The 14,261-nt window shown below is 34.5% G+C and overlaps 2 protein-coding genes across 2 annotated transcripts; both read right to left on the bottom strand.

Annotated features, from left to right (window-relative positions):
• Window positions 1-5,923: 5,923 nt before the first annotated feature.
• Window positions 5,924-7,424, bottom strand: LOC127264480 (probable strigolactone esterase DAD2). The gene is made up of 2 exons (XM_051294030.1): window positions 6,974-7,424; window positions 5,924-6,546 (listed from the first exon to the last, which is right to left on the bottom strand). Exons 1-2 carry the CDS (start codon window positions 7,342-7,344, stop codon window positions 6,117-6,119), a joined length of 801 nt encoding a protein of 266 aa, XP_051149987.1. The 5' UTR covers window positions 7,345-7,424; the 3' UTR covers window positions 5,924-6,116.
• Window positions 7,425-10,348: 2,924 nt separating this feature from the next.
• LOC127264526 (F-box protein At3g12350) lies at window positions 10,349-13,395 on the bottom strand. Its single transcript, XM_051294095.1, has 2 exons — window positions 12,382-13,395; window positions 10,349-10,914 (listed from the first exon to the last, which is right to left on the bottom strand). Exons 1-2 carry the CDS (start codon window positions 13,237-13,239, stop codon window positions 10,462-10,464), a joined length of 1,311 nt encoding a protein of 436 aa, XP_051150052.1. The 5' UTR covers window positions 13,240-13,395; the 3' UTR covers window positions 10,349-10,461.
• Between the last annotated feature and the right edge of the window lie 866 nt (window positions 13,396-14,261).

Here is a 14,261-nt window from a genome sequence, read left to right as displayed (position 1 = left end):
AATAACATTTTGTATTTAAACAAACAAAAATGACAATATTTAATTCCCACCCACAAAATTATAATTTGTGAAAGAATATAATTTTAATATATATATATATATATTTTAAAAGAACAATTAATGAATAATATCAAGTTGTATTTACTCACTTTTGAAAATTGATGTTACTCTGTGAAGATGAACTTATGACTGATGGACTCGGGGTTAAAGAAAAGAATTCAAATCACAAAATATATTTTTTTATTAATAGGTAAATTATATAATACCTCATTGTGTTTTAATAAAAATGTAAAAAATATCTTGTGTTTTATTTATGGCGTAAAATTTCTTTGGGTTAATGTAAAATTTGCATGAAACACCATATTTGTCCAAAATTGATATTTGATTATAAATAAATACCTAAACGCAAGTGCAATAGAAATAAAAAAACACAAAATATCTTAAATAATTTTTTTTGAATAAAATAAATAAATAAATAAATTATTAATTTTTCATCTATCTTATAGTTTTTAGAAACAAATTGTTATATGATTTTTATGAAAAATTATAAAAATAAATAATTGATCAACTATTTATTTATTTATTTTATTCAAATTTTTTTTAATAATTTATGTTTTTTATTTGTATAAATCTTGTGTATTTTAGATATTTATTTAGAACCACGTATTAGTTTTGGACAAAAAAGTATTTCATGCAAACTTTACGTTAACACAAAGGAGTTTCGCGCAATAAATAAAACACATGTGTTTTGTGCATTTTTATTAAAATACAATGGAATATTATATAATTTATCCTTTATTATTATTTAAAAAAAAAAACCAAAACTGAAAAAAAAATAAAAAGGGGCTAAATTAATGAAAGCATAATGGTATAATTATCCAGAGAGTTGTTGCTTTCAGAGTTACTGTATATATTCCACTGAACATATATGAAAGGCTACCGATCATCGATTCCTGGATTTAGGCCGAAGGACACTCCAATACAATACGCATCAATTTTTGGGTCCCAATTTCTGGATTCGACCAAAATTCGGATTCGTCGATATACATATATACAAAATTAAATAAAATATTGCTGTGAGAAAATGAGAAAGAATGCAAATAAAAATTATAAAGGTTTTACGTGGTTCGATGACAGTGTGTCAACCTACGTTCACGGGCAGAAATCAGAGAGATTTTATTATACTGATTCAGAGATTTACCATTATGTCATTCGACTAAAACCATAGTTGTCTATTTATAAGCACCCAAAAACACTCTAAATCTTATGTCTATTTGTTATTAATTAGGATAAGCCCAAAAGGAACCATGCCAATTGAAACAACCATTTCGCTTTCGTTTCGAGTCGGGTAGACCGCTAAATCCAAGTTACATTTCAAGAATCTCCGCCTTGACTTGGAGTTTCTCCAACCGCCAAAGGTTTGTCAGTATCTCTCAGTCGTCTTCTTCCTGCCAGATGCCCCGAGAGGGCTTTACTTCCTGCGAATATTCACCAAGTTCAAGCAGTGCTCAAACTTCTCCGTCGGTAGAGCCTTTGTCAACATATCAGCTGGATTGTGTTATGTAGCTATTTTCTAAATAGAAAATTTGTCTTCCTCCAGAACATCACGGATAAAATTCAATCTTACATCAATATGATTGGTTCTGTCATAATACACTGGATGTTTAGCTAAACTCAAAGCACTTTGACTATCACAGAATAACACCAGTTTCTCCACCTTCAGACCCAAACTCTACACCAGACCATATAACCAAATACCCTCCTTAATACCTTCAGTCATTGACATGTATTCCGCCTCAGTCATCGACAGTGCAACCGTAGGTTGTAAAGTAGACTTCCAACTGACTGCACATCCAAACAGAGTGAAGATAAAACAAGTCAGTGATCTTCGTTTCACCAAATCACCATCGTAATCAGAGTCTGCATAGCCAACAAGACCATCACTATGGCCTTTATCATCATATACCAGACAAATATCAGACGCTTCTTTCAAATATCGCAAGATCCACTTTACAGCTCCCCAGTGAGCTTTACCCGGATTAGCCATAAACATGCTCACCACACTAACCGCATAAGCGAGATCCGGTCTCGTACATACCATCGCATACATAAGACTTCCAACTGCACTTGAATATGGAACCGTCTTCATGTAACTAACCTCTTCATCTGTAGCCGGTATAGTGCTTCGATCAAGTTTAAAGTGTGCCGCCAAAGGGGTACTTACCGGTTTGGACTGATCAACAGAGAATGCCTGCAAAACTTTCTCAATTGAGAAACCCATAGCCGTCTTGCTTCTCTATCACGCCAGATCTCCATACCAAGTATTTTCTTTGCCGCACCCAAATCCTTCATTTCAAACTCACCATTTAGTAGAGCCTTCAAGTAATTAATTACAACCATATTTTTAGCTGCAATTAACATATCATCCATATACAACAACAGATACATAAAGGAATCAGTAGAAACTTTCTTCGAGTAAACACAATTATCAAACTGATTACGAGTATAACAATTACACACCATGAATGAGTCAAATCTCTTGTACCATTGCCTCGGAGATTGCTTCAAGCCATACAGAGATTTTTTTAACAAGCATACCTGGTCCCCTTTAGAACTGTAGAACCCCTCCGGTTGAGACATGTAAATTTTTTCTTCTAGATTACCATGAAGGAATTCTGTTTTTACATCAAGGTGCTCCAACTCCAGATCAAAAGCACCCACCATTGCCAAAAGAACCCGAATGGTTTTGTGTTTCACCGCAGGAGAAAAGACTTCATGGTAATCGATTCCTTCGTTATGTGAAAACCCTTTTGCCACCAGTCTCACCTTGAACCTATCAGGTTCAACACCAGGAATTACCTCATTTTTTTTAAAGACCCACTTGTATCCCACTGGCTTCACCCCTTTTGTTAGTGCAACAAGATCCCAAATCTTATTCTTTTCAAGAGACTACATCTCTTCATTCATTGCCATAATCCAGGTTTCTGCATCTTTACTCGTCACAGCTTCTTTATATGTCTTTGGCTCATCAGAGCCAAGATCGTCACCAACCGCCAGTGCATAAGCCACATAATTCATGTCACATGTATTGACACATCCTGCAAACCTAGCTGGTTTCTGAATATTTCTCTTTCCATTTCTTGCTGCTATGGAATCTTCAACCCCAGTACCAGCGTCATCAACTTCTCCCTCAACCGGTTTTCCTTGAGGTTTTGACTGATCTGTTGATCGGATTGATCAATAGTATTATCCTGCTGCTCTTCCTCTAACACAACTCTGTCAGAAGTCTCAAACTCCACCCTCTGGTTAGCACCACAATCTTTTGCACCTGCAATGCTTTCACAACCTCTACTCTGATCAAGCATAGCAGATTCATCAAAGGTTACATCTTTGCTAATAAGAAATTTACCAGCACTTTTACCTTCTGTACACCACAGTCAATAACCTTTTACTCCTGTTGCATACCCTAGAAATATGCATTTTACCGCCCTTGGCTCCAGCTTACCATCATTCACATGAGTGTATGCAGGACATCAAAATATTCTTAGATTAGAGTAATCAGAGGATTTAGGGGACCATACCTCTTGAGGAGTCTTTACGTCAATTGCAGTTGATGGAGATCTACTAACCAAATAGCTAGCAGTGTTTACTGCTTCAGCCCAGAATTGCTTAGATAAGCCAGCAAATATGCGCATTCACCTAGCACGCGCCATGAGGATTTGGTTCATTCGCTCTGCAACTCTATTTTGCTGTGGTGTGTGTCGTACAGTGCGGTGTCTCACTATACCTTCTTTCTTGCAGAAATCATCAAATGGAGCGTTGCAGAACTCCAACCCATTATCAGTTCCGTTTACCTGTACGTTTTTCAACCATGGTCTTCCACTCATTGAACTTCCCAAACACCTCATCTTTAGTCTTCAGAAAGTACAACCAGACTTTTCTCGAATAATCATCTATGAAAGTGACAAAGTAAGAATACCCGCCCTGCGATTTCACCGGAGAGGGACCCCATAGATCTGAATGAACATACTCCAGAATTTCTTTTGAAGTGTGATGACCGGTACTGAACCCTGCTTCCCATTTACACAAGCCTCACATAATTGAATTTTACCTATCACATCCCCACCAAATAAACCCTGCTTGCTCAACACAAACAACCCTAGCTCACTAATGTGACCTAATCGACGGTGCCACAAATTTGTCTTGTCATCATGTTTATCCAAGGACGGAGATACCGCCGTCGTTCCCATCACTGAACTGCCCTATGAAAAATAAATTTCATGCTGCAGTTTTCCCTTCATCATTACCAGAGCACATTTCGGAACTTTCACTCACTCACCTTCACCATGATATTTTAAAGCATTCTTGGCTAAGGTGCCAAGAGAAATCAAATTCTTTCTAAGTTCAGGAACATACCAACAGTCAAATTTTCTGACAGTACCGTCATGCAATTTTATTTGCACTATTCCACTCCCCTTTATGGCTAGAACCCCATCATCACCTAACTTCACCGTTCCATTCCACTCTTTAAAAGAAGTTAGTAGATCATGAGAGAACGTCATATGGTGAGAAGCACCGGTACCATAATCCAGGAATCAGCAGTACTAGCACTACACGCTGTCAGAACTTCACCAAAGTCCCCATCATCAGAACTATCTTGTACCACAGCAGCACTGCTGCCACACTGATACTAGAATCAACTTTTGTATTTCCCTTCTTCTATGGACAATCCCTTTCCCTTTCCCTTGCAAAAATAACACTTAACTTTATTAGAGGATTTTGATTTTGAATGCGACCTCCCATTCCCGTTACCCCTCTCCTGTGGTCTTCCCCTACATGCAAACAGACATGAACCAGAACCCTCTTCCAGATAAACATTTCTTTTTAATTCCTTGGACATAAGGTCATCTTTCACATCATTAACAGAAATTGTAGTTCTACCATATAGCATAGTATCTACAAAATTCTCATATGAACCAGGTAGTGAACATAGTAAAATTAGGGCTTGATCTTCATCATCTACTTTATCCTCAATCCCTTGAAGATCAAGAATGATACGGTTAAAGGTATCAAAATAATCCTTTACCTGAGTACTTTCAGACATCTGGAGGGTGTAAAGACGTTGCTTCTGATATAACTTGTTCGTGAGAGAGTTGTTTTGGTACTTCTCATACAGTTTATTCCATAACTTAATAACTTAAAAGCCGTTGTCTAATCTACAACCTCCCGTAACACCTTATCAGTAACTGACAGCAAGATTGCGGAATGAGCCATTGCCAAAATCTCCTTATTTACCTCCTCATTCGTGTCTTTAGGAAACTTGTCTTATCCCTCCAACGCAGCCACACATCCTTGTTGAACCAGAATTGCCCTCATCTTGACCTTCCAGAACGTGAAGTCATTCGACCCATTAAACTTCTCTAGATCAAACTTATACGAAGACATCTTCAATTAATGAGATATGACTCTGATACCATTTGTTTTGAGAAAATGAAAAATAAAACAAATAAAGAACACAGAAGTTTTACGTGGTTCGATGACGGTGTGTCAACCACCGTCAACCTACGTCCACGGGCAGGAACCGAAGAAATTTGATTATACTGATTCAGAGATTTACAATTATGTCATCCGGCTAAGAACAATATCTGTCTATTTATAAGCACCCCAAAACACCCTAAACCCTAAGCCTATTTGTTATTAATTAGGATAAGCCCAAAAAGAACCCTGTCAATTTAAACAACCCTTTCGTTTTAATTTTGAGTCGGATAGACCGCTAAATACAAGTCAAATTCCAACAAATACATAATAATAATTCCATTTTTAATTCAAAAAAACAAAAAAATAAAAAGGCTACTTTTTGAGAACCAACTTTTTAAAAGTAAAAAATTAACTGAAAAATAAGAAGAGGGACATAAATAAGGTACTGCAAGTTAATCACGTGACACGCACGCGCGCGTAATTAATTAACCTCTCTATTCCGTCCCCATTTGCAAAACACCACTCCACAACTGCCCGCCACGTGTCCCAAATTATACTTTTTAAAAAAAAACAAAAAACAAAAATACCGATTTCCGCCGTCGCCGTCGCCGTCGCCGTGTCCCCCATAGCCGTCGTGCTCATCGAGGAAGCGCTCGCCGGAGCTCTTGTGCGAGAAGGTTGGGGGCGGAGAGGTGGGGGAGATGACCTTCTATGTCGAGCATGTGCACCGTGGTCCGCCCTCCGAGGTGGTTCTTAAGGTACGACGCGACCGACGCCGGCACGGCGGCGTCCTTCGCCGTCTGAATGATGGAGCAAGGAACTTTGACGAGACCGAGCACTCCTCTGAGGTCGCTGTTGAAAACTGTTCGGGAAACGAATAGAGTGATGTCCGGACGCATATTGAACAGCGTCCGGCTGAATTCCCGCACCGCCTCCGGCACGTCGGCGCCGACGGACAGCGGAGCGAATCCGTGCACCCACGCCTCGTAGTTCGACTCCATCGCCGAGAAAACCTCCTCGATCTCGCCTTGCTCGAATCCGCCGTGGTAATTTTTGTCGTTCAGAAATCTACAGCACGACGATGGAATAGGTAATCCATAAATTTCATAGCCAAAATCATTCCGATTTGGTTTCAGTGTTGAATTACTTAGATGTATAAACCCTAGGCAAGCAAAATCACGATTAAATCCTTCGATTTCACAGGCAAAATCATTTGAATTCGATTTCAATGTTCAATTAGATGTATAAACCCTAGGCAAGCAAAATCACGATGAAATCCTTCGATTTCACAGGCAAAATCACGATGAAATCCTTCGATTTCACAGGCAAAATCATTCGAATTCGATTTCAATGTTCAATTAGATGTATAAACCCTAGGCAAGCAAAATCACGATGAAATCCTTCGATTTCACAGGCAAAATCATTCGGATTCGATTTCAGATGTATAAACCCTATGAGAGCAAAATTATCCCCAAATTGAGAACAGATAAGTTACCTCGGAGAGGCGCCGATGAGGATGAGCTTGGTGAAGAGGTCAGGGCGGCGAATGGAGGCGAGGATTCCGATGGTGGCGGAGATGGAGTGGCCGACGTAGGTGCAGCGGTGGATGCGCAGGGCGTCGAGGATGTGGAGGAGGTCGTCGACGAAGGCGTCGAGAGAGGTGTAGCGGCGGAAATCGAAGTAATCAGGGTTGACGCTGCCGGCGCAGACGAGGTCGTAGAGGATGAGGCGGTGGTCGGCGGCGAAGTAGGGGAGAATGCGCTGCCACACCGACTGGTCGGTGCCGAATCCGTGGGCGAGAACGAGATTCCGGTCGCCGGAGCCGACCACGCGGACGTTCAGCGCCTCCAATATGCTTTGCCCCATTTTTTTTTTTTTTTCAATTTATTTACTTTTTTGGATTCTAAATTTGCGAATAAAAAGATGGCTTGGGGAGGAGGAGTTATTTCTTTTTTTAGGAACTGAAAAAATCTTGGGGGAGAAGTTAGAATAAATCAATTTATTTTATTTTATTTTTAAATGGGAATATATGCCTGTAATTTATAAGGAGTATGCTTTTGATATACTTTTATTCTCAAATATAAATAGTAAATAATTAAAAAATATATTAGTAAAAATAATTAAAAATTAAAAATAAAATAATTAATTAATTTAATTAGAATTTAAAAATTAAAATATATAACTTTTTTCTAAATAAAAATAAAAATATGAACATAATAAATGAATAAAAAGGACGAGGGAGTAATAAATCCAAAAACTATATATATATAAGATCACCTATATACTGTATATATTTTATTCATTTATAAAATATCAATAATTCAATTTTAAATATTATTTTTTATATTATCAATATAATTCTTTGTGTTTAATATAATAAATACATTCGTATAAAAATAAAAATTTCTATATTGTTAAATTTTTAATATATGATATATGTTTGTTTAGTGTTTGTAGTATTAAGTATTTTTATTTTTATACTATGTTTAATTATTACTCCCTCCGTCTCATGTATTATGGGTCTATTACTATAGATACGAGAATTTAGGTAAAATGTGATTAGTAAGTAATTAAATAATGTATTAGTAAAAATAATTATCGTATAATAAAAATAATTGTGGATTAAGATTAAGATAACTAAATAGTTTAATTAAGATTAAAAAAATTATAAAATTTAAAATTTTAAAGTTTAAAATGAGATTAAAGTGTATAATTATATTTCGAAAAAAGAAATGGACAAATTACGTGGGACGAACGAAAATAGAAAATAAGAATAAATTATGTAGAACGAAAAGAGTACTATTGACTAATATTGATTTAATTAATGTTTAATTAATGTTATAATTAAATAAATAGATTTAACATGTGCATAAGTATTTTTAAAATATATTTAATATAAATATTATACATTATTATACATAATCAAACAAAAACCAATTTTATAAGAAAAGCCTAAAAAAAGAAGTTCGAATATTTATAAATTTATTTATTCATAAAAGAGCCATAAAAGAATATGAATGAAGATATTTAATTAAAAAAATTAGAACATAGTACTAAGGCCATCCCATTTGCTTTTGCAAGTGGCTACATTACATTAAAAGTACAGTTGATCTACAGTAATTTTATTTCAATTATAAACTTCAGTTTTTAGTTTAAAAAATATATTCTCTATATATTCATCTTTTATATTATTTTATATAACTTTTTATATTTATAAATTACACCATAATTTTAATTTATTTTTACATTAGATGCATACACATATAATTTATATTACTTTTCAAACAGTAAAATTATATATCAATTTAAAAAATAAAATTATGCATTATTTTTTTAAAAAATAAAATTATATATTACTTTCAAAAACTAAAATTATATCGCTTTTAAAAAATAAAATTACATACAATTTTTTAAAATATAAAATTATATATCATCTACTGAAAAAATTAAAATTACACAATACATCCAAAAAATACAAAAAATATAAAAAACACCACAAAAATTCCACTCCAAAAATAGAGTGGAATAATAATGTTACTCCATTTTAGAGTAACACTTTGCATATCTGCAAAAATGGCCCTCCCCCTCCCCCTTTCATTTTTTGTACAATCCACTGCATAAATACAATAGGTTGGAGATGATCTAACCAAAAAATAAAATTAAAATACTATTGAGAAGGTGGATGTTTTTTATTTTATTTTTATTATTTATTTGAAGAAGGTGGATAGTTTGAATTCAAAGCTTATTGCAAATTGGGACCAGACCAAGTGACAAATTTATGATTAGTGTTAATTTAATTGGCTTGTCCTGTTCCTTACTATATATATATATATATGTGACACTATTATGTTTGTTCATTTTTGTTTGTTGTTTTTTAATTTATATTTTTGTCCTATTCCTGAATAAATAAATAAATATATATATATATATGACACTACGGTTAAGTGACAAAAGATATTACTCACTGCGTTATCCGAATTTGTGCTCATTTAATCATATACGAATTTTAATAAAAGTGAGTAATATCTGTTAATTTTTTTTATAGTAAAAAATAGTACAAAAGTAAAATAATTTTTAACTTAAAAAAAAATGATAATATTTTTATTTTTCGATAACAACGAAAAAAGAAAAATGAACATAAATTTGAACGACAGAGGAAGTATTTTATTTTTCTATAAGAATAATATATTTCATATATATTTACTTTTCACCTATAATTTAACAAATATTATATATATATATACGGGAGAATTACATTTAAATTTGTACACAAAATATAAATATAGTACATATTTTTATTGCACATAATGTCTGTTGTTTGTAACAAGAATATGTGTTGTTTATTTATAATTACAGTGTATGTGGTATAAAAATATATTATGTGCCAAAATCAACAGTTACATATGGTATTAGTTCACATATTATATTTGTATTATATTAATGTAAATGATGTGTTGTCAATAGTAATATCGTATACTCTATCCGTCCCATAACAAAATATCCATTTTTTCATAACAATTTTTTTTTTTTTGGTAATTGTACTATTTACCTAATATTACAAATACTCTTACATCTTACAATATATTATACAAATGTCATTACCTTTGTATCGCACGTACTAATAATATTATTTGTCATTTCTATTTTACTACGTGAAAAAAACAAATGAATATTTCTTGGAGGGAGCATTATTTATTAAAAAATTGTGTGTTGTTCAACATTGTGTTGAATTATAAATTCAATACCGCTATATATATATTTAGTGGTTATGGGATTTTTGTAAGTAAAGATTATGTTGCCTTATATTTTAATTTAATAGTATAAATAAATAAATATAAGTTTAAGAATATTTATAATACCACTAAGTTGCATGCAGAATGCAGATTTCAAATTAAACGGCGTCTATGTACACCACGACGAATTTCAAGAAAAGAAATTGTTCGATTCTAGTTTTGTATATAGTTACCCTAAATGCAGGTAGAGTCAGCCATTGCTTGATTCTGCAGCGGCATCCAGAAGGCGACCATTTTCAGAAATACGCCTCAAGTCTATAATGTAACTGTCGCGCAGAAACCCGAAACCGAATGTCCCATTCTGGTACTGCCAGATTCTCCCCTCGACCTGCTGAGGGTCTAGAGTGGCGCCGGGGATAACCAAGTCGTAGCTCGAATTGATGTAGAGCATTCGCGTGACTGCGTCGTTTGTGGACAATGAATGATCGGTTTCTGGTGGTGGCCTGAGATGCAACCGGCTTTTGTATATGAGATCCTCTTCCACAGAGAAGGGGCACTCGATGAAAGTTGAACTTGATGTCCAAAATACGGGGGCATTGTAGGCAAGGGGTCTGCTCGAATCCCCAACCTTTCGACAAGCAATACCCCCAACATCATCGTACGACACGAGATAGAAGTCCAAACTCGTGTCGTCACAAATACCCTGAACAATAAATCGAATTTCTTTAGAGGTCGAATATAGGGCTAAAAATGCAATAATTTCTTTTCGATTAAATCTTGCAGCATTTTTTCCTCTGCATATCACAAAAATGAGAGAATTCGTACCAGTTGTATCCTTCGGAAACTATCAAATTACGGTAACCACAATACAAATATATCGCTATGGTATATTCGCAAAACCACATCAGAATATTTAGCACGGAACTTATTTACAAGAGTAAATTGCATACTACCTACCAATGTTTTATTATAAATGCATAAAATACCTCATGTTTTATTTATTGCATGAAATCTACAAAACATCATTTCCATCCAACGCTGACATTGGTTGTAAATACGCATCTAATTATATAAGTATTATACAAATAAATTGATTGAAATGCCGTAATAAGCTTCTTTGAATAAAATAAATAAATGAAAAATTGATCAACCCTCGTTTCACAGTTGGAAAAAATTATGGAGAGAGTGTTATGAGCAACTAATGTTAATGGAAAACTATGCACAAATGTTTCAAGGTCTTGTAGGTACAATAACACAACCCACTTTAGGCTCAGATTCAGTAAGAAATGAGTCTACACAATATCTGTAATGCAACAATCACAAACTACTCAAATCACACTGAAGCAAAGATCGATCTCGGAGATCACTAACAGAGGGCCTAATGTGTAATAAATCATAGAATTAATCAATACTATGCGAAACATCAAGCTCAAGAGTCATGAAAACAATCAAGAAACTCCAACAAAACGCCATGAATACCCCAAAATCAATCATGAATACCTTCCAGAGAACAATTCGCAATTTTGACAAAATGCAACAATCACACTGAAGTGAACGATCTTCGATATCACTAATTAAGGGCCTATTGTTTAATCAATAATAGAACTAATCAAGCATAGTATACTTTTACGAAACATCAAGCTCAAGAGTCATGAAAACAGTCAAGAAACTCCAACAAAACGCCATGATTACCTTAATAATGAATACCTTCCAGAGAACATTCACAGTTTTGACAAAATGCAACAGTCACAAACTACTCAAACCACACTAAAGCCAACGATCTCCGAAATCACTAATTAAGGGCCTCTTGTGTAATAAATCATAGAATTAATCAAGCATAGTATACTTTTACGAAACATCAAGCCCAAGGGTCGTTAAAACAGCCAAGAAACTCCAACAAAAAATGCCATGAATACCCCAAAATCAATCATGAGTATCTTCCAGAGAATAATTCACAATTTTGACAAAATGCAACAATCACAAACTACCCATATCACACTGAAGCAAACGATCGATATCGGAGATCACTAACTGAGGGCCTATTGTGTAATAAATCATAGAATTACTCAAGCATAGTATACTTTTACGAGACATAAAGCTCAAGGATCATGAAAACAGCCAAGAAACTCCAACAAAACGCCATGAATACCCCAAAATCAATCATGAATACCTTCCAGAGGCCCTGCAAGGGGCGGCCGGGTTTGGGTGAGCAATTCACAATTTTGACAAAATGCTCAGGTTCCCATCTCTTCATCCTCCCCTGCTTCTCCTTCTCCCTCCGCCTCTGCCTCCTCGAAGCTCCATTGCCCCCAGGGCTCGTCCTGTTCGCAAAATACTGATAAATTTCTGTCATCAAACTGTCGGGGGGAGATCCGTACACATTTTCATACTCCTCGGTTTTCGAATTCCCCAAAAACGGCGCCTTACTGAATCCAGGAAGCCCTAAATTCTCTTCCAAAACAACATGGCATTCACCTATGAAACAAACGTTTACATGAATCAATTCACTCTCCAATATCCCCGATTCATCCATCAAATCCCCCTCCGTCAACGCACACCGTCCATCCGGATCGAGATAGCTCACAGGCTGTCCGTCGGACGCGACGCTCATCCATAGAAACGGTTTTTTAACCACCTCATAACCGCGATTTCTCGCCGGAGAAATCCTCGAACCAGAGATATAAGACGGTCCCCATTCGAAGAACACCAGCGGCGGCGGCGACGCCACCGAGTCACCGCAGCGACGCCAGAATCCAATTAGATTCTCGTACTCGTCGAGGATACGGTAGAGGCGCTTGTAGGAGATCTTACCCCCGCCCCATTTGTTGATTAGGGTTTTGGAACCCCAGCGTCGATCGCACATGGAGAACCACAGGCGCTGGTCGTGGCGGTAGAGGGAAACGAAACGCTTGCAGGTGGAGGCGAACACCGCCAAATCGGAGGGGCGGAGGAACGACAGCACGCAGAGCTGCACGTCCTCCGGGAAATCGCCGAACGTTAATGGAATTGGAATTGCAGCTGCTTCCATGTCTTCTTCCTCGAATCGATGGATTGATTACGCAAAATTGATTAGAAATTCAGAAATGGGATCGACGATGATCTTGAATGGCCTCGCCGGAAGTAAGGACCTGAGAATTGGGAATTTTGGGAGACTCTTTCGTGTAGACTAGGATCAGATACTGCAACTTCGTCAACAATATCCAATTAATTTTTTTTATATATTAATGAATTAATTTACTTCTATTTTTAATTTTAATAATAATAATAATTAATATTCACATTTTAGATTTAAAAGTAAATAAATAAATAAAAAATGTATGCAAAGTAGTAATAGTACTGCTACTCTCTCGAATTAATATTGGTTACTCACTCAGTCCCGTGCAAAGTTGCCGTTTATTTTTTTTTATTTTTTATTTTTTATTTTTTTTACTGTGTAATATAATATTAATTGGAAGGGACGAAAATAAAAAATAACAACTTTTCAATAGGACGGAGAATATTAAGTTTCTACACTAATTTTTTTAAAATAATTTTGTATAAAAATAATAAAAATTATATTATATATTTTTGTATTTATTAAAAAAATTGATAATTAAAAGTAAAATATTAATTTTTATATTATCTATATAATTTTTATATTTTAAAAAAAAATTATTAAAAAGAAAAACACTATCAACGAACTTTAGTACATATATATTTAAATATTATTACTTCCTCATTTTGCTAAAATTATATTAATATATTTTTTTAATTGTCCACTAAATTTATATACTGTATATTCTAATTATAGTTAATAAATTTGTTTATTCATAACTTTATTATCTCTGTCTTAACAAATAAGAATAATAATAATTTGGCACTATTTTTTTATATTTTATTATATAACATTTTTTCAAATTTTTAATAAAATTATTATAATATTATCAATTTACCATATCACATTTTTATCAATTTCTTTATAAAATTCTTACAATATTATTAATATAATGTTCCCTTATTTCTAAGATTTTTTTTTTTTTTTTTTTTTAATGTATGTGACCCTTATTTCAT

Source organism: Andrographis paniculata, unplaced genomic scaffold (assembly GCF_009805555.1).
Source record: "Andrographis paniculata isolate CXL003 unplaced genomic scaffold, ASM980555v1 Contig70END, whole genome shotgun sequence".
NCBI classification, from domain to species: domain Eukaryota; kingdom Viridiplantae; phylum Streptophyta; class Magnoliopsida; order Lamiales; family Acanthaceae; genus Andrographis; species Andrographis paniculata.
Note: the sequence above shows the minus strand (reverse complement) of the source record. Positions and strands in the feature narration are given on the sequence as shown.

What these genes read in the sequence shown, in the direction of transcription:
- LOC127264480 (XM_051294030.1), bottom strand. Translation starts at nt 7,344, where the DNA reads ATGGGGCAAAGCATATTGGAGGCGCTGAACGTCCGCGTGGTCGGCTCC. An exon ending in CTCATCGGCGCCTCTCCGAG is followed by an intron (nt 6,547 to 6,973) that starts GTAACTTATCTG and finishes GTCGTGCTGTAG; the next exon opens with ATTTCTGAACGACAAAAATT.
- LOC127264526 (XM_051294095.1), bottom strand. Translation starts at nt 13,239, where the DNA reads ATGGAAGCAGCTGCAATTCCAATTCCATTAACGTTCGGCGATTTCCCG. An exon ending in CCTTGCAGGGCCTCTGGAAG is followed by an intron (nt 10,915 to 12,381) that starts GTATTCATGATT and finishes TTTATTGTTCAG; the next exon opens with GGTATTTGTGACGACACGAG.